At 49.3% G+C, this 17,757-nt stretch overlaps 1 protein-coding gene across 2 annotated transcripts in view; it reads left to right on the forward strand.

The window, feature by feature from the left end:
* SMAD3 (SMAD family member 3) overlaps positions 1-16,941 on the forward strand; it is a 66,699-nt gene extending 49,758 nt beyond the window's left edge. Inside the window, exons 5-9 of one of the 2 annotated variants that reach the window (XM_015639135.2) lie at positions 753-803; positions 6,082-6,294; positions 7,910-8,047; positions 10,213-10,357; positions 12,665-12,788. In XM_015639135.2, coding sequence (XP_015494621.1) covers positions 753-803; positions 6,082-6,294; positions 7,910-8,047; positions 10,213-10,357; positions 12,665-12,788 — 671 coding nt within the window. Of the gene's footprint in view, positions 1-752; positions 804-6,081; positions 6,295-7,909; positions 8,048-10,212; positions 10,358-12,664 lie in introns of both variants that reach the window. The other variant, XM_015639134.3, reaches the window with a different exon arrangement.
* The last annotated feature ends 816 nt before the right edge of the window (positions 16,942-17,757 follow it).

Genomic DNA, 17,757 nt, shown 5'->3' on the forward strand with positions numbered 1-17,757 from the left:
AGTCACCTTTGGGGTTTTAATTTAGTGGCTGTATCCCAAAGGAACTTGAACAGGTTTTCTCTCATGGCTACAAAAAGAAGTAGCCAGGTTTGGAATGAGGGTACCTAATTTATGTTCAAATAATCCATGTATTCTGTTCAAATAGCCCATATTAATGTTCAGATGTCATGGATTTTCCTCATTATAGAAAAAAAATAGAAAGAAAGGAGCTTAGAACAGTGTGAAAGTGAAAATGGGCTGCACCACCTGTCTGCATCCATGGGATGACATCCAAGTGCAGATATTGAAAATACAGGCCCAGAATTTGTGGCAGATTTACATGAGTGGGGATAAAATTCTGACAGCTTTTTGGTTAGATCTGTGTAACCTGATCCAATACTCCATTGTCCCAAACCCAGCAGGATTGGGGATATTAAAGTGTTCTGGTTTTAATTTATTTTGTCTGGCAGTGTACACCCAAGCTCTTTAATGCCCAGCTAACTGGGTTTGTCAGGATGATACCTGAAACTAAAACAGCCAAGTGTTGCTCAGCTTGGAAATTAAAGGGTTAAACTTGAGTGAGTTCCCTGTGAAGGGGCAGCAAGGTGATACTTGAAGGAGTAATAAACATCAGAGAAGCTGCAGTGTCAAAAATGAGACTGCAGTGAGCAGAGGGTTGTCCCTCCAACAAGCCTGGGCAGCACGGCAGATCCTGTGAATGCTTTTTCCTGGTGCAGATTCCTTAGCAATAATTATCCCATCTTGATTTTCAGGTTCTCCAAACTTATCACCAAACCCCATGTCTCCAGCACACAACAATCTGGGTAAGCACATGATCTTGGGAGCTGGGTGTAATTACAGTCAAGAGGGTGACGTTTGAATGATGCTGTTGAGGTTGTGCACTTCTTACAGTATTCCAATGGTTTTAAACTGCCAGAGGGCAGCTTTGGATTGGATGGGAGCAGGGAATTGTTCCCTGGGAGGGTGAGGAGAGGCTGGGATGGAATTCCCAGAGAAGCTGTGGCTGTCCCTGGATCCCTGGAAGTGTCCAAGGCCAGGTTGGAGCAGCCTGGGATAGTGGAAGTGTCCCTGGCCATGGCAGGAGATGGAACTGGATGGGATTTAAGGTCCCTTTTAATCCAACCCATCTTGGAATTCTGTGATTCTGTGAGACTGAGCATGGTCTGAGCAGAGAGAAGTGGAGGAGATTGGTAGGTGTGGGCTTGGAGCGTCCAAATGAGGGGGGAATGTGCAGGAATGCTGTGAATGGAGTGGTCATGGGCATTGCTGGAGCACCAGAGGTGTTTGTGGGTGGGGGAGATGCACAAAGCACAAATGCAGGGGAGGATTGTTCTGGCTGCTTTTCCTCACCCAAACTCAAGTTCCTCTGCAATGTGGAGTTTTTCCCCCCAGCTCCATCCTGAGCACAGGGAGCAGATTCCAGCCCCAAGGGCTCTGTCAGACCATGTCTGGCACTGACTCATTCCACACCTGTGACACCGAACAGGGGAACCCTGAGGAGAAGGGAGAGCAGCTGAACCTGAGACACCATGAGAGCTTTTGTGGCTCTCTCTGCTGCACCTCTGTTATCTCTAAAGTTCCACCCTTTATTTTCATTCTGATCTCCATCACTCTGAGCTCCTGCCCTGTTTGGAATTGCTCTGCCATAAAAATCCCTCCCAGCTCTGCCTGGCTGCAGGATCAGCTCCCCAACTGTTCATTAAGGCAGCAGACAGAGCCCACTTGGGACTGCTCTGGAATAACCATGGCCATAAAGTTTACATATGCTTTTAATCCTGGCACACAGGACTTTGACACTGCTCCAAAATTTGTCAGTCATTGGCTGACTTGTGGATATCTTGGGGCTGTTGAACAGAGGATTTCTTTTTTTTTTAATATTGCCATGGTGACACAAAACTTTTATTTCTTTAACTGCTGCAGCTCAAGAAGAGAATGCATGACTGAGACGTTTTTATTTCATTTTTCCCAGTGTGCTGCCTGGGAGATGATGAGATTTTTCTTGCAATTTTTCCTTTTCTTTTTTTTTTTTTTCAAACCTAAAAATAAAAAGCCAGTTCCATGTAACAAACTCAACATGGCAAGTGGTATCTGCCTTACATAAGGCAGAAAGGAGTTCCTAGGAAACAGACCCCCAATATCCTTAACAGGGACTCTGGTTGTTAACACATCAGATGTCTCAGGTGCTGTCTGGGGACAAAAAAAAAAGGAGCAGGTGAAGCTGGTAAAGCACAGGGAATCTCTTTGTAGTCTGAGGAGCAGACAGCAGAGAAGCAGTTTAATTTACCAGCATTAAAAAACACCTTTAAATTCTTGCAAACCATATTTATTGCTCTCAGGCAGGAGCTTCCACAAATGAAGAACTTCTTGCTGCTTTTAATTTTATTTTAAATTTTTGCCTTTGAGGAAGCTACGAAATAATAAATGAAAGAGCAGCTGAGCCATGCTTAAAAGCTTCCAAGGGCAAAACTGTCATCACATGAGTGTTGTAAATGTCTTATCTGCAGCAAGGAGCTGCTCTCAGGGAAACCACACCTTCAGCCTGGTGCTCAGAGACCAGGAAAGGGGGAGCTCTCTGTCCTCTCCTCTTGGACCTGTTGGTGTTGGGATGACTTTCAGCAGAACTCCACTGTCTAGGGCTGGACTTTGCTCTGCAGGAGTCTCATGAGGCTTTCTCTGTGTATTTGGGGAGAAGATAAAACAGAAATCCAAACCCCACAGCAGTGTGTGTGAGGAGGGAGTTTCTCAGCTCTCGAGCAGAGGGAGGGCATTTCCAGCTTTGCTGTGAAGAAAACGATATCCCAGGATTGCTGTGTTTATTTGAGCAGAACTACCTGAAGCTTTTAAGACAGTTCATGTTGTGTAAACTGAACTTTGGACTTAAATCCCATGGCCATATTCCAGGGAGTTCCAGAGGCAATAAAGCAGCACAGAGCAAAGTGAGTGTGACACCAGGGTTACCTCAAGGAGCAGGGCAGGTTTTCCATGTCAGGCAGAAACGTGGGATGGAAGGAGCTCAGGGAATTTCTTCTTCTCATTCCCAAACATAAAAGCATTACAAGGTAACATACTGGGATTCTTTTTTTCCCCATTCTCCTTTCAGTTTGTGTGTTGGAGTTGGAAGTGTTTGAGTTTTGGTTCCAAATTACAGTTTTCGAGTTTTCAGTTGTCAAACATAAGCTTTAAGTGGAAGTCACAGATACCCAAGGATCTCTTCCCTATTGCTGAAACACGAACGAAGGGAAATACTAAAAACAAAATGAAAGGAGAGTTGCCAGCATTCTGTGGCCGTTGGGAATGAAGTCAGGGAGTTCAGGCTGGCTGAGGAGCAGCCCTGTGGTCACACACACATTGTTGTTCCGAGGGGGCCGTCCCTTGGAGCGCAGGAAATCCATTGTCAGGGATTGCTCCACAGAAGGACTTGACGCAGGAGCTGTCAGAGGAATGAGCACATGGCCACGGTCACATCCAGGTCCCTCTGTCCCCCTGTCCCAGGGCACAGCCAGCCCTTCCCTGGGAGCACTCACCTCTCTGCATCTCCTCGTTTCCAAGGGAGGGAGCTGGGATTGGTACAGTTGGAAGCATCTCTCAGTGAGTTCTGAGCCACATGGTGATCAAACACATTCTCTGAAATGAGGGTAACAACTTCCCTTGTGCTCAGAGGGGGGGAGCAGAGCAGGCAGCAGATTTTTCCCAGGACTTTCATCTGGCAGGGAGGATGCAAGACTGGGACCATCCCAGGGCCCAGGGGACACTTCTGACAGCAAAGCTGTTTCTGAGTCAAGGCTGAAATTGTGCAGAGATGATTCAGGCAGGATTTGCCTGAGTTTCATGTATCCTGTTTCATTGATTGTGTACCCCCACAGGGTTCTTTGGCTTTAGCAGAGCTGCATTCTCTTCCTTTTCCCTGAACACTGAAGCCATAAATTGAAAATGAATATTTAGGACAGCTCTAACACAAAAGGGAACTTGCCCATCCCACAGCAGCTTAAGCTGAAGTTTAAAACTACAAATCACAGGAGAAAGCAGCATCATTAAAAACTCGGTTGCAGTTTTTAGAGACAAGCTTTTCCTCAAACCAGGATTTGTTGGTTTATGTCTTTCCTCAAGCTGCAGATAAGCCAGAAGTAAAATTTCTGTACATCCTTCAGTGAGGAATCCACAGTTCCCTTGAGCCCCAACCAGGTGGAGATGGTTTGTGAAGGAAAGGACCACAAAACCTTGGACAGGTTTCAGTGTTTTTATAACTTGAATAGCACGAACCTGAGGATATTACTTAAGGATCAACACGAGTTGATTTTTCTGGAGCTGAGCAGCCTTTTGATTAGAAAAGCACTTGCTGTGGAGTAAGAGCCCAGTCATGTGTAACTGATCTGTTTTCTTTGGTGGGTGGACTCACCTTGGGACACTCTGGGCTGAGCTGGTGTTTGTGGGCCTCTCTCCAAACTGCGCTGGGGCCACAGAGCCCAGAGCAGTCCTGAGCTGGCCACAGCTGCTGGGGCTGAAATGAGCTGGAAAAACTTGCCTGGTGTGGCCATTTCCAGTGGGAAAACCAAATGTGCCATGCAGGAGAAAAAGGCAGGGACAGTAAACTTGTGTCACTCCTGGATGTGTGAAATAATCTGTTTATATCAAGAGAGGGGCTTGCTTTGAGCTGTAAAATTAAAATGTGAGGAAGTGGCAGGTAAAAGAAGCTGGGAATGGGTGTAAGCTCCAAATTTCATGGATTTTGAAGCCTGCTAAGGATTACAGAATTCCCCAGACGCACTTTTATTCAATTCCTTATTTGCTGTCAGCAAAGCTTGTAACAAAGCAGAAACCAAAGCGATTTTCCTAATTATTGGCTACTTTGGGAACTCTTCCAGCAGTGGAGAGGAAGCCAGTGTGTCTTTTAGCTGCTCCAACCTGTGCCTGAAGGTTATGGAGTAACAGGAGAAAAGACTCTCAAAGCCCTGCAGAGACCCTGGTCAGTGTGAGAGGAGGCTGGGGTGGTAAAAACCTGTCTTGGATTTTTTTGGAGTTGATCTCTTAAGCCCCACATTCTCCTAAGCCCTGCAGGAGCAGCAGATGGGAAAACCTATGGAAAAAGCTGGGTTTTGCTGCTTGATCTTAACTCCTTGGCCAGATGGGAGCTCTTCTGTTCTGTCTTTAAGCACCATTTGAATGGGGATGAAGTGATAAACTGGGGCTGGAGGGAATTCTTCTCCTGCACTGGATGTGGGGAACAGCACTTAGGAATTGGCTGGGTCTGCTTTGCCCATCCCCTGCTCAGCTTGGCTCTCAGCAGGGCTGGGCACCTCCTTGTGCTGCATTTCCAGGAAATTTGACTTGAGCTCTGCTGGAGTCTCCTCAGCCTCAGTGGGAGCAGTGAAATCATTCAGTGCTGTTTGAGTGCCCACCCTGCCTTCCTGAGGCTGCCTCAGCTCCCTCTGCTCCTCAGCTCCAGCCCCTTGGCTTTGGTCCACGAGGCAAACCAGGACCCCAGGGGAAGAGCTGAGCCCTCACCTGTTGGAAAAATGGATTTTCCTGCAGTGGTTTGAGATCCAGTGCACTGGGAAAAAAGGTTTTAAATTTGATGCCAGTGTTAAAGGCAGTTTGGGGCGTATTTCAGACTCCACTGGTTTCACCAGTGCCGGAGAGGTCACAGCAGGGTGAGTGACAAGGAAAGTTGCATTTACTGGTTGGAAGTGCACAGATTTAGGGTGCAGCACACCTCTGCTATCCACAGCAGGTTGTGCTTTATTCTTTCCAACATTTTCTGCTCCTTCTTTTGCTTTGTCTCTTTAAGGAATTGGTTACCTAAAAGTGATCCCACATTTCGTAGTAAAGCTGAGTTTATTTATTTAATTTCCCCCAAGTGTGAGGGTGCTCAGTGACACCCCACTTACTAAGTGAGTAATGCCTTTGACTATTTGTGATTGTTCCACATGCCAGAAGCTCCAGGGGTGATGTCACCTCCTTGCTGCGGTCCATTCAAATGAAATTTTGGTTGAAGTGAGCCTGAGGAATGAAGCAGAACAATATCCCAAACCAGTTGGGGTTTGTTTTTTTCTCAACCCCTTTTCCCTTGCTGATTTGGTGCAGACCTGCAGCCCGTGACCTACTGCGAGCCGGCCTTCTGGTGCTCCATATCCTACTACGAGCTCAACCAGAGGGTGGGAGAGACTTTCCACGCCTCGCAGCCCTCCATGACCGTGGATGGCTTCACTGACCCCTCCAACTCGGAGCGTTTCTGCCTGGGTTTGCTGTCCAACGTCAACAGGAACGCGGCTGTGGAGCTCACGCGGCGACACATCGGTAACTCCTGCTCCGTGGGGAAGGGCAGAGCCCACAAAAACCCCTCCACAAAAACCTCAAAAAAACCCCAAAACCAGCAGGTTTAGAGCCCTGGGTGGGAATCCAGCAGGCTGATCTCCCTGCTGGAACAAATTAACAAACGTTAATTTGTGTTTTTGCATGTAGTAATACAAAAATGCACCGAGGAACGCTGAAATTGCTGCATGTCATAGAATTTAAACCATTTCACACACTCTGTCTGGAGGGATGTCAGGGATAATTTTGTGCGTTCCTTTCCCCCCGCCCTGCACTTTTATTTTCTGACTGACCTTTTATAAGTTGAAACTGAGTTACTTGATTGTCATCTCAATTTCCACTTTTCCTGCAAGGTCCCAGGACCTCAATTTGTTTTCAGCGAAACTTGCATTAAGTGGAACATCCCAAATTTCTGCAATTTTGCTAAAAGTAAATTGCTGTTTTCTGCTGACTCCTATCAAAAATGAACCTGATTTTTGTCCTAATTTTGCTCCCCTTTCCTGATCAATAGGAGAATCCTTCCTCTTGCACAGGAGGATCTTTCCTCACTTGTTTTGAAGATCATTATACTCCAATCCCCAAAACCCAAGATTCAGAAATCAGACTTTAAATGCAGCACACTCCTTCTGCTCTGTGGAAGGATGAAAACAGCACTTTCGAACAGGAATGTGAGACCACAGCAAATGTTTATTTTGAGGAACAAAATGTATTCAACTTTGTTCCTTTATTAACTGAGATTTTAACGATTTGTGTAAACACCTATGGGCAGTTCATATGTCCTTGTACACAAAGTCATCTCCAGCAAAAGGCAAGGATTTGGAAGTGCTTTGGGATTTTTCATTGAGTAAATCCCCGAACAGTTGTGTCCAGCTGGGATGACTTTCAGAAGAAATTATGATCTTCATGTGTTAACTGATGGAGCATTCATATGGAAAATATCAGTGTGTGTGTGTGTGTTTGGAGAGACCTGGCTGGGGCTGGAGGAACAATTCCAGCTGGAATTGGTGCTCCTGCCTCCCTCAGCTCACCTGGCCCATGGAGCAGTTTATTGGAATGTCCAGTGGGACAGAATTTCCATCACTGGGAGCTGAGCTGCTGGTTTAGAGCTGGCTGAGGGAGCCGTGGGGGCAGATATCCACGGATCTTCCCCCCACTGCTTCCCTTGAGGGAGCTCTCCCAGCCCCTGGGGCATTTTTTTCCCCCTCAGGGAGCTCTCCCAGCACTTTGGAACAGTTTTTCCTGGTGTTTTTCCCCCTCAGGGAGCTCTCCCACGTCCAGGGGCAGTTTTTTCCCCCTCAGGGAGCTCTCCCAGGACCTTGGGGCAGTTTTCTCCCCCCGAGGGAATTCTCCCATCCCCTGGGGCAGTTTTCCCTGGTGTTTTCCCCCTGAGGGAGCTCTCCCAGCCCTGGGGTCAGTTTTTCCCCCTCACAGAGCTCTCCCAGCCCCTGGGGCAGTTTCTCCCTCCTCATGGAGCTCTCCCAGCGCCGGGGTCAGTTTTCCCCGGTATTTTCCCCCCTGAGGGAGCTCTCCCAGCGCCGGGGTCAGTTTTCCCCGGTGCCTTTCCCGGTGTTTCCCCTCTGACCCCCGGCTGTGTTCGCAGGCCGCGGGGTCAGGCTGTACTACATCGGCGGGGAGGTGTTCGCCGAGTGCCTCAGCGACAGCGCCATCTTCGTGCAGTCCCCGAACTGCAACCAGCGCTACGGCTGGCACCCGGCCACGGTCTGCAAGATCCCGCCAGGTAAGGGGGACATGTGGCACCTGCCGGGACAGCTCTGCTCCTCGCACCTGTGGGGATGGCTGTGAGCATCCAGCCTTCCGTAAATCATACAGCAGTTTGGGTGGGAACATCCCCTGCCGCGCCTTCCCGTGCTGCTGCAAGCTCTGTCCAGCCCGGCCTGCAGCGCTTCCAGGGGTGGGGAGTCCACAAATTCCCTGCAAAATCTATTTTACTCTTTTAGAAACCGCTTGACAATTGCAGCAGGGCATTTTTGTAGCCTAAGGGATGGAGGTGCTGCTGAAGGAAGCTGCTCCAATAGTTGCACTACATTCGTCCAACAGAACAGAATGTAGAGCAGAATCTGCCACTTGTTCCTTCAGTGTTTTATCAGTCCATTGTTGTATTATAATTATCTCATAGACACATTGATAATTTAGTTTATGACTCTAAGTAATGGTAAGAAATTTTTCTTAATTTAGATTCACCAATAATAGATGTAAATTGTTCCCTTTTTTCTGGTCTCTCTCCCTCCTCTGAGTGAATTAGTTTGTTCTAAAGAAATCACATTTGCAGACAGCTCGTTGTTCTGGTTACAGTCTAAAGTTTTTGCTGAAAGATTACAAATTAATTTATTTCACCTCTCTGGGAAGAAAAGGCTTTTTTGTTAGATAAATGCAAAAAACTGGTAAGAGAGGAGATGCTGTTTGAAATGGAATTTGGTTATTTAGCTCAGCTTACAAAAGATGACTTTTACGGTTAAAAGCCTGTATATATTTAAAAACTGAACTTCTTTGTTTAAAAATATTTGAATTCTTTTCTTTTGAGAGGAGATCCATACGCTCCAAGCTCTGGCCCATCTTAATGGGTTTCCTTTCTCAGATGCAGCTGCCAGTGCTGTAAATTATGACTTAATTCTCTACCACATCACAGGAGTCCACCCTGGCTGGAGTCAGCATCAGCAGACATGAAAAGCCCACATTTCCGCTCGGGACCCAGCTCAGGCGCAGTTTTTGGATGCCAGCTCTCCCCACTTTTGCCACAGCTTTTTGCTGCCTCTTCTTCAAATCTTTGCTGGCCTTGAAGCAGTTTCTTCATTGCTTTGTTGACAGGATTGAGTCATTCCCACACTTCCCCATGGAGAGACCTGTTCCCAAGTGTTCCTGGGGGCTGGGATCCAGCACTGGGATCCTCCTGGAGTTTATTCCTCCTTCCCTGAGCTCAGCCTGGCCCTGACACTTTCACCCTTCAAACTCCCTGAGCCTGCAGCCCCTGGGCTTTTCCCTGGTTCCAGAAGTGGGCAGTGCTTCCTGCAGCTGCTGTGGTCACCCTTTGCTCCACACCAGATGAGCCCAGGAGAGGAGGCTTACAAGTGATTTTTAGCAAAACACAATTCATCCCACTCCAAATGTTGTTTTTCAGCCTTGGCCCGTGTTTAATCCCAAATGAGTCTTAGCTGAGTGCCTGGTTTCAGAGTTTTAACTTGTTTATGGTTATCTGGGAGAAAGCAAACGGAGAAACACTTTTTATAAGAGTGGGGCATAATTTATTTATCTAAACTATGAAGGATGTTATTATATTTCACCTTTTTCCCCTAAGAACAGTTGAATAAGTTGTTCTCAGTTGTTTAGCTGGGGCTAAACATCAGGAGAAAAACTTCAGTTTTAAAAGGGAAGTGTTTGGCACGTGACAGTGAAACTGGAGAGAGGATTTTAGCAGGAGCAGCCCTGCCACCAGCCCTGGAAGCCTCTTTAACCCTCAGAGCTGTGTCAGAGTGGTTTCACTTCACAACTTCCCTGTTCTGTGACAGACTCCGTGTCAATCCTGCACCAGGGAGCTCCTGGGTTTAGCCTGTGCATTCCTCCCCTCCAGGCCCTGCAGGGATCTCTGCTGCTGGGTGTTCAGTCACAGTCAGGCTTTAAATTACAATAGGAAGGAAATAGTGTCCAGGACGGAGAAGGAGGTTCCATAGGAGGATCCCAAGCCTGGTCTCTCCAGTCACAATCTGCTGGGGGGCTCCAGCATTCAGAATTCTCTCCTTTTCCTTCTTCCTGTGAAAATGTGGCAGCCTCAGTTCCTGTCTCAGGGCTCTGAGGACATGGGAAAACAGCCTGGAGTTCCTCTGAAAAAGCCAGAATTCTCAACCCCACCAAGCCAATGCCTTGTCCTTGCTGTGTCCTTTCCCCCAGGCTGTAACCTGAAGATTTTTAACAACCAGGAGTTCGCTGCCCTGCTGGCGCAGTCGGTGAACCAGGGCTTCGAGGCCGTGTACCAGCTGACCCGCATGTGCACCATCCGCATGAGCTTCGTCAAGGGCTGGGGCGCCGAGTACAGGTGGGCATCCAGCAGGGCTCTGCCCCTGCAGCCCTCAGCTCCAGCTGGGACAGAGCTGTCACTCCCCTCCAGCCCCCTCAGCCTGGGCAGGAGCATGGGGGGCTGTGGCTCTCGAGAATGGGTTGGTCTTTGTGGGTACACCTGGAAGGAGCTAAGAGCTTTACCTGGAGCACACACATGTGGTCCTGGTAGGAAATACATGGTTTTTCCTTGAAATTAGATGTGTGTTGGTTAGTTTGAGTGCCTTAAGACTGCACTTCTGTCAAGATAGGATTATAGAATCCTGGAATGGTTTAGGTTGGAAAGGACCTTAAAGCCACCCCTGCCATGGACAGGGACACTTCCACTGTCGGGTTGTTCCAGCCTGGCCTTGGACACTTGCAGGGATCCAGGGGCAGCCACAGCTCCTCTGGGTACCCTTTGCCAGGTTTCACCACCCTCACAGGAATTCCTTCCCAATATCCCATCTAACCCTGTCCTCTGTCAGTGGGAAGCCATTCCCTTGTGTGCTGTCCCTCCATGCTCTTGTGGAAGTAGTGTCAGTGCTTCCCATGGGCTGGATTTAATGCTTCTTTCATCAGGGACTAATGGGATTAAAATAAAAGTAGATTGGCTTGAAAAAAATTGTTTGGAAAAACAGTGAGAGTTGCTGCAAAATTATAGTTAAATATTATAGTTAAATTGATAGTTAAATTTCCTGATCCTTTCCTTAGGGTTTGCCATAGGGCAAGTGGGAGAATGTAGGAGCAGCAGGATCACTGTTTTTCCCAGTGAAACTGAGGTTAAAAGGGAGATGCAGGAGGTTTGGTGTGTGGGGTGGGTGATGTGGTTACTCTGACCCCACAGGGACACTGGAGATGCTGTGGGAACAGAATATTCCACAGCTTTGCTGTCACCCCACTGGTGAGCGCAGTCCGAGGGAGAGCAATCAGGGATGGATGGTACAAGCAGGGGAAATGAAATTCAGTGGAAAGTGGGTGTTGTTTTCTGAGAGGGAAAGCTGGTGAGGATTTAAGCCCAGAGTGATGTGGAAATATTTGACTCTGCCCCCTTTGAAGCTGTGGCCTTACTCGAAGCTCCGTGGGGTCGCTGCCATTCCAGGGCTGCTCCCGCGGCTGTGCAGGAGGGGGAGATGCCTCAGGATCAGCTGGAGCCCGGGCCCCGCACGTTGCTCTGCCACTTTCTTCATTTCTCCAGATGTTTGGAGTCCATTTTGTTTTGAAATCGTCCTGAGCTCGAGCCAGAGCAGCTCAGGGCTGGCTCCCAGCCAGGCCCTAATGAGCTCCAGACGAGCGTGACTTACGGAAAGTCAGGGATCCCCGTGGGGCTCCGGAGCACGGAAAGCCTGCGCTCACACCGGAGCTGCTCTCCCCATCCCGCCTGTCCTTGCCACACAGCTCTCCATCTGATTCAGAGATGGAGATGTTCCTGTGGGAGCATCCAGAGTGCCGTTCCCTGATCCCTGGTTCACCCTTGGGCAGTCTGGATGGGGGGTGTTTAGTGCTCCTCTGTGCCAGGGAGTTGGTGCAGGGAAGGGGGAGCAGCCAATTCCATGAGCAGCCTGTGATGGAGAGGGACAGGGATGGTGGTGGGAGCTCAGGGCAGCCCTGCAGGCACAGGGTCCTCTTTTCACCCCTGGTTTGTCCCTGGGTCCCACAGATTCCAAGGACAGCTTCTGTGGGAAATTGGGGTGTAAAGCAAGGCTGTTTCTCCTGCTCTGTAATCTCCCTCCTCCACAGCAGCTGTCCCTGCCTGGAACAAGACCTCAGCCATGCTTCAGCAGAGGAGGGAGAGCCCCTGGCTCCATGTCTTGGTCTCCCCTTCTTTCTTTTCCTCCCCATCTCTGTGTCCAAAGGGCTTGGGGTGAGCTCTTCCCAGCTTTTCCATGTTTTACTAAAACCCAAGGGTACAATAAAAAGTGAATATCTTTGTCTTGTGCATAGGGAAACTGAACATAAACAGTGAACACAGACCTTGCTGTCTAACTAGGAAAGGTCTGCAAAGAAAAATGGATTTTGCTTAGATCAACACCTTCCTTTCCTTCAGGGAATCAGCTGCCTGTTCCCAGGAATCTGAGCAGTAAATAGCAAGTTGCTCCTGTGGGATTGTAACAAATATGAAGGGACAAAGGTTGGTTTTTAAAACAAATCAGCAGCGCAGGCCAGAGGCTGTTCCAGGGGAGAGACATTCCTTTGGCCAGGATGGTTGTGTGAGCAGGGAGGAATTCTCAGGAGCTGGGAAACTTTTACATTTGTGGAGTTGTGTGGGTCACATTGGTGTTTGTTGTGTGCTCTCTCCCCCTGGCAGGAGGCAGACTGTGACCAGCACTCCCTGCTGGATCGAGCTGCACCTCAACGGCCCCTTGCAGTGGCTGGACAAGGTCCTCACACAGATGGGCTCCCCCAGCATCCGCTGCTCCAGCGTCTCCTAAGGAAACTCCTCCAGGGGGCCCTCCCAGGGGGGAGCAAAGACTCGGGAAAACCCTTAGCAAAGGCATAGTAAACAACTCCCCAGTTACTCAAGCGATGAGAAAAAAAATCTGCTTCAGAAACAAAAAAAGAAGTGGGTTTTCTTTGTTTTGTTGTTGTTTTTAAATACCCATTTAAGCCACTTCCACTGAAACTGTCGGCACTTTGGTCGGGATGCTCCGGGGCCGCTGCAGTTGGATTTTGGAGCTGGAGTTGTGAGGATGAGGAGCTGGAGAAGTTGTTTCAGTGGAGAGCAGGCAGTGCCCGCCTGGCTCTGGGGCTGTGTGAGCACACAGGAGCCGTCCCAGCTCCAAGGAAACTTCCCCTTCCCTCACACAACTCCAGGCTCCTGCAGCATCCCAGGAACAGCAGAGCTCGTGGAACTCCAGGATGGGAACACCAGAGCCCCTGGGACTGCGGGATGGCTCCTGCTCGTGCATTCCTTCAGCACCCACCTGATCCACACCAGAGCAGCAGCAGCAGGGGGAAGGAGCATTTCAGACACCCAGCAGAATTCCCCCAGGAGGGTTCCAAAGAGGAAGGAATTTCCACACTGGACTTGCAGCAAGGAGGCCTTTCCTGGTGCCCTCATGGATCAGCCTGGATTCACATGGAGCAAAAGGCCCAGTTTGAGGCTCCTCCTGGTGTTGCTGTTCCCAGAGGGGCAATTGTCCCGTGGGGAGCCCTGGCTGGAGCAGCCCAAGCTCTGCTCTCTGCAGCCTGAACTGCAGCAGGGCTGGGCTGTGTTCCCTGCCTCTCCCGAAGCCCCAGGGGTGCCCAGGGGGAGCAGGGATGGAATGTCCGGGCCTGGCTGCCAGCGTGGAGCACCCCTGGAGGAGGGAGGATCCCGTGCTGTCACATGCAGCAGCCAGGACATCTCAGACACAACCAGCCCTCTGTGAGAAACTTGTTCCAGCTGATGAAAATGCTCTAAGATGTGTTTTTGCCTGGAGAAATCGGGAGAGTGTGTATTTACTTGTATTATAAAATGTTCATTTTAAACATACATGCTCCAGACTGTTTAATATTTTTTATCCCTGCAGCAACTGTCGTGGCAAACAACTTCCACAACTGGAAAAAAAACCCCTTAGCACTTGTTTTTATGGTTCACATTTGCCAAATAAGTCTCATAACTTTGTCAGTGCTGTCCAATTATCTGTTTCTTTATATCTGCAGTGAATATCTTATGCATTTGTGCCAAAATATTAGAGGGGGAGGGAAGAAAGTGATAATCAGTTTCCTATGGAAATCTTTTTTTTTTCCTTGTTTTTGTTATCTATGAAAGACAAACAAGCTGGATGTGGCTGTGGGAAGGACTGACTGGGATGGACTTGAGGATGGTTTTGATAAAGCTTTACTCCTGTAAACTTCAGTGGGAGTGCCCTGATCCACCGGGGAACTGATTGGATCAAAGACCCACCAGGAATTTCCAGGCACCTCCTTTTCCACCTGCTCGTTCCTCTGAGACCTCTGCCAGCCTCTCGTGGTTTGCCAAACCCCACCAGTCCTGGAGCTGAGGGGACCAGATGCCAACAGAACAGATCCCAGAGGCCACTGCTGCTGCTTGAAATGCAGATGAAGGGATGGTTCGGGGAGTTTCCTTCCAGAAACGAGGATTTCTCTTGTTTAAACATCTGAAATGTAAATTCTTAAATGACTCTCAGTGGTGGACGTGCTCTGGTGACACAGGACTTGGGAATATCCTCTGGCTGAGTCTGGACTGGAGATGTTCTGTGCAGCACAAGCAGCACTGGAGGCTTTTAGGGTGTTTGATTTGTTACATTTTACAATGTGTCTGATCTGAGTTACACCTCTGACTGCACAGACTGGGGCAAGAAGAGATCTGTATAAAATTGGATTTTTTTGGGCCATTTACAAAGCAGATCTGTTGTCACCATGGATTGGTTCAGCATTGGTTCAGATGCAGGTTTCTGTCATAGCTGCAAAGAAAAAATTATCCCGAATTTTGTAGAAATATTTGACTTTTGGTTGTTTAAATGAGAGAGGAAAAGATCTGCTCTGTAAAATGGCCCCAGGTTTCCTCCACGAGTGTCTTATTTTGGTGACAAATGTTGTTGTTGTTGTTGTTCTCATAATCACAGAGGAAGCTGGACTCCAGTGCCTCCTGCATTAAGCACAGAAATGTCCTCTGCAATTCCAGGGGCAGGGATTCCAGGTGATGCTGTGAGCAGGAGCCCAGCCTGATCCAGAGGCCACGAGTGGGAATAAATCCCAGCTTTAATATGAAATCTGCACACAGAGTCACCTCCTCAGCCAACCTGGACTTCCACTGGGAACCAGAGCTGCAGCTCCTTGCTAAAGGATAATTAATTGCTGACCATTATTAATTGAGGCCTTTTGAAACCCAGGATTCAGATGATGCATAAAAACTTTGGTTATTCTCCCCTCATCATCCCTTAAGTAAAATGACTTCCAGTGGGAAATGTGAGCTGGCCCAGCAGTGCAGTGAGCTCGAGGGGAGATTATCTCCACTGCAGCATTAATTTCCTCTCTCCCCTTTGTTTGCTGCTCCCTGATTTGTAAAAGCTCTGGGTGTTCTGGAGTGACAGAAGAGTGCTGGGCCCTGGCCCGGGGAGGGGATGAGGCTGGGCTGGGGTGAGCCCAGGAGTTGTGTCCACGCTGCCCTGAATGGTCACAGCTGCAGGGGCTGCAGACGGAAGCGAATTCCCGTTCCTGTGGCCTCCAAGGACAGGGAGCAGGGGTTGGGCTGGGATTTCTGGAGGCAGCAGGGCCCTGAGGGCACGGGAGGCTTTGTTTGATTTCTCCTAGAACCTGATTAAAGCAGCTTTGGTGTGGAGCTCAAAGGGATGGGAACAGATTGCAGCTCCAGGCTGGAATATCCTCTCATTTCATGGCAGGCTGGGCTCGTTTCACAGGATTTCACCCATTTTTGCTCCTCGAGAGTCAGCAGCAGGACCTTTGACTCTTTGGTGTGGCTGCACCCAGTTTTTTCCAGGCTGTGGTGATCTGTTTATTGTTCATGTATTGAATTGCAGGTTGTATTTTGTGTTAAGCTTGTCTTAGGAGTAATCCAGTGCTGTCCATTTGAATTAATCTCCAGCAATCAGTGTGCATATGCACAAGGATGGAGAAATCCCTTCATAAGGCGTTTCCCAGGAGCTCTGGCTGCCCCTGTGTGCCAGGACAAGGCTGAGGGAGCCCCTGAGTTACTCACAGCTTCCTCCCCATTGGATCAGCGTAGTTGAACCCTGCAGGGTGAAGGATGTTCTGGACTCAGCTCAGGCAGCAAGTGGTGACACCTGTGCCTTGAGCTGCTTCCTGACTGGAAAAGCAGGAAGAAGCCAGCCCAGTGAAGGATTTCAGTCACATCCCACAGCATCCAGGAGCTCTCCTGGGTCTCTGAGGTACTGGCGAGGCAGGAGGATGGAATTTCATGGCTGTGCTGAGCTGGGATGAGAACCAGGCCCTCTCTAGTGGTGGCCTGACCAGTGTGGTTGAGAAGCTCAATGTTTTTTACTGTGTATCTGCTTTTGTATTTATGTGTCTTTCTCAAATATTCAGATGAATCCAATATTTAATTTTTAGCAGAAGGGGCAATTAAGGACTCAGAGTATTAAATACTCCATCTGCTCCTTGCTGACGATTGCTGGAAATGAGGAGTTGATGATGTGAGAAGAGAGCTGAGCACAAAGTGCCCCGAGCCCTCGGGAGCCGCGGTGCTGCCTCTGCACCGAGTCAGGGCCCCAGACAGGCCCTTTGTGCTCCTGGGGCTTTGATGAGGCTTTAAAAACCAAACCCTGTTCCTCCTCAGCTGCTTGGCTCATCTTGTGCCCCTTCTGGAGCTGCTTGGCTCATCTTGTCCCGCTCCAGAGCTGCTTGGTTCCCCCTGTGCCCCCTGCAGGTTCCTCTCCTGCTGGCTGCAGCCCCGGGGTGTCTGTGCAGCCCTGGCCCTGCAGGGATCCCCAGGAGCTGTGCGAGTTGGGAGTTGTGAGTTCCTCCCGCTGTGCCCCTCCTGCTTTCCCTGCAGCGTTCCTGCCTTCGTTACTCCAACTGTCCCATGTACGCCCTCCCCTTTCCATGTGGAACTGTAAGGTCTGATTTTGACATTTTAATAAACTTTGATTTGAAAACTGAGGCTCGTGAGCTAATCAGGCTGTTGGAGGAATGTATTTAAGGGCAGGGATTGACAATTCGGGTGTTGCCATGACGGTAATTGGGACACAGCAGCTCCTTAGGTTTGTGCAGAGAAGGTCGTTCCCAGGAAAGCACACAAGAGCTCAGTGACAGGTAAGACCCTCGTTCTTTTTACAGCTGGGACAGTTTCGTTCAAGAATTTAAAGCCACATATATAAAAAATAATTTAAAATTTGCGTTTAGTTCTTTTAACTAACGGGACTGAAGGGTGAGTAGAAGTGGAGTTCTGGGCTCCGAGGATTTACTGTGCAGTTGCTGGAGAAGTCGGACACAGCTGAGCATTCACGTGTTCAAACTGCCCCTGGAATTCCTCCCTAGGGCTGGAGCTGGGGCGCTGTTCCCAGCTCAGGGGAGCTGCAGAGGAGCATTCAGTGCTCCGCCTGCAGTGTCCTGTCAGGGGCAGAGCCTGAATTCCTGCCGTGTTTCCATGGAGGAGCTGCAGTTCCGTGCTGCAGACACGAGTCCAGCCAGCAAATCCTGGAGAAAAACCTTCACGAACAGAGACTCCACCTTCCCCCTCCCTCCCTGGAGGGCCGTGCCGTGGCTGTGCTGCGTTCCTGGTGGGAGTTTTCCTGATGAACCCCCTGGAATTCTGGCTGTCACTGCAGAGGGGCAGAGCTCCAACAGCCCATGGGTGAGGGTGGGCAGGGCAGGTGCCATCCCGAGGGACAGTGACAAAGCCCTGGCGTTGCAGGGAGAACAGAGCCCCGGGAAGGAGCCAAGGCACAGCGCGATCCGTGCTGTGAACTCCTCACG

This window comes from Parus major, chromosome 10, assembly GCF_001522545.3.
Source record: "Parus major isolate Abel chromosome 10, Parus_major1.1, whole genome shotgun sequence".
NCBI classification, from domain to species: Eukaryota; Metazoa; Chordata; class Aves; order Passeriformes; family Paridae; genus Parus; species Parus major.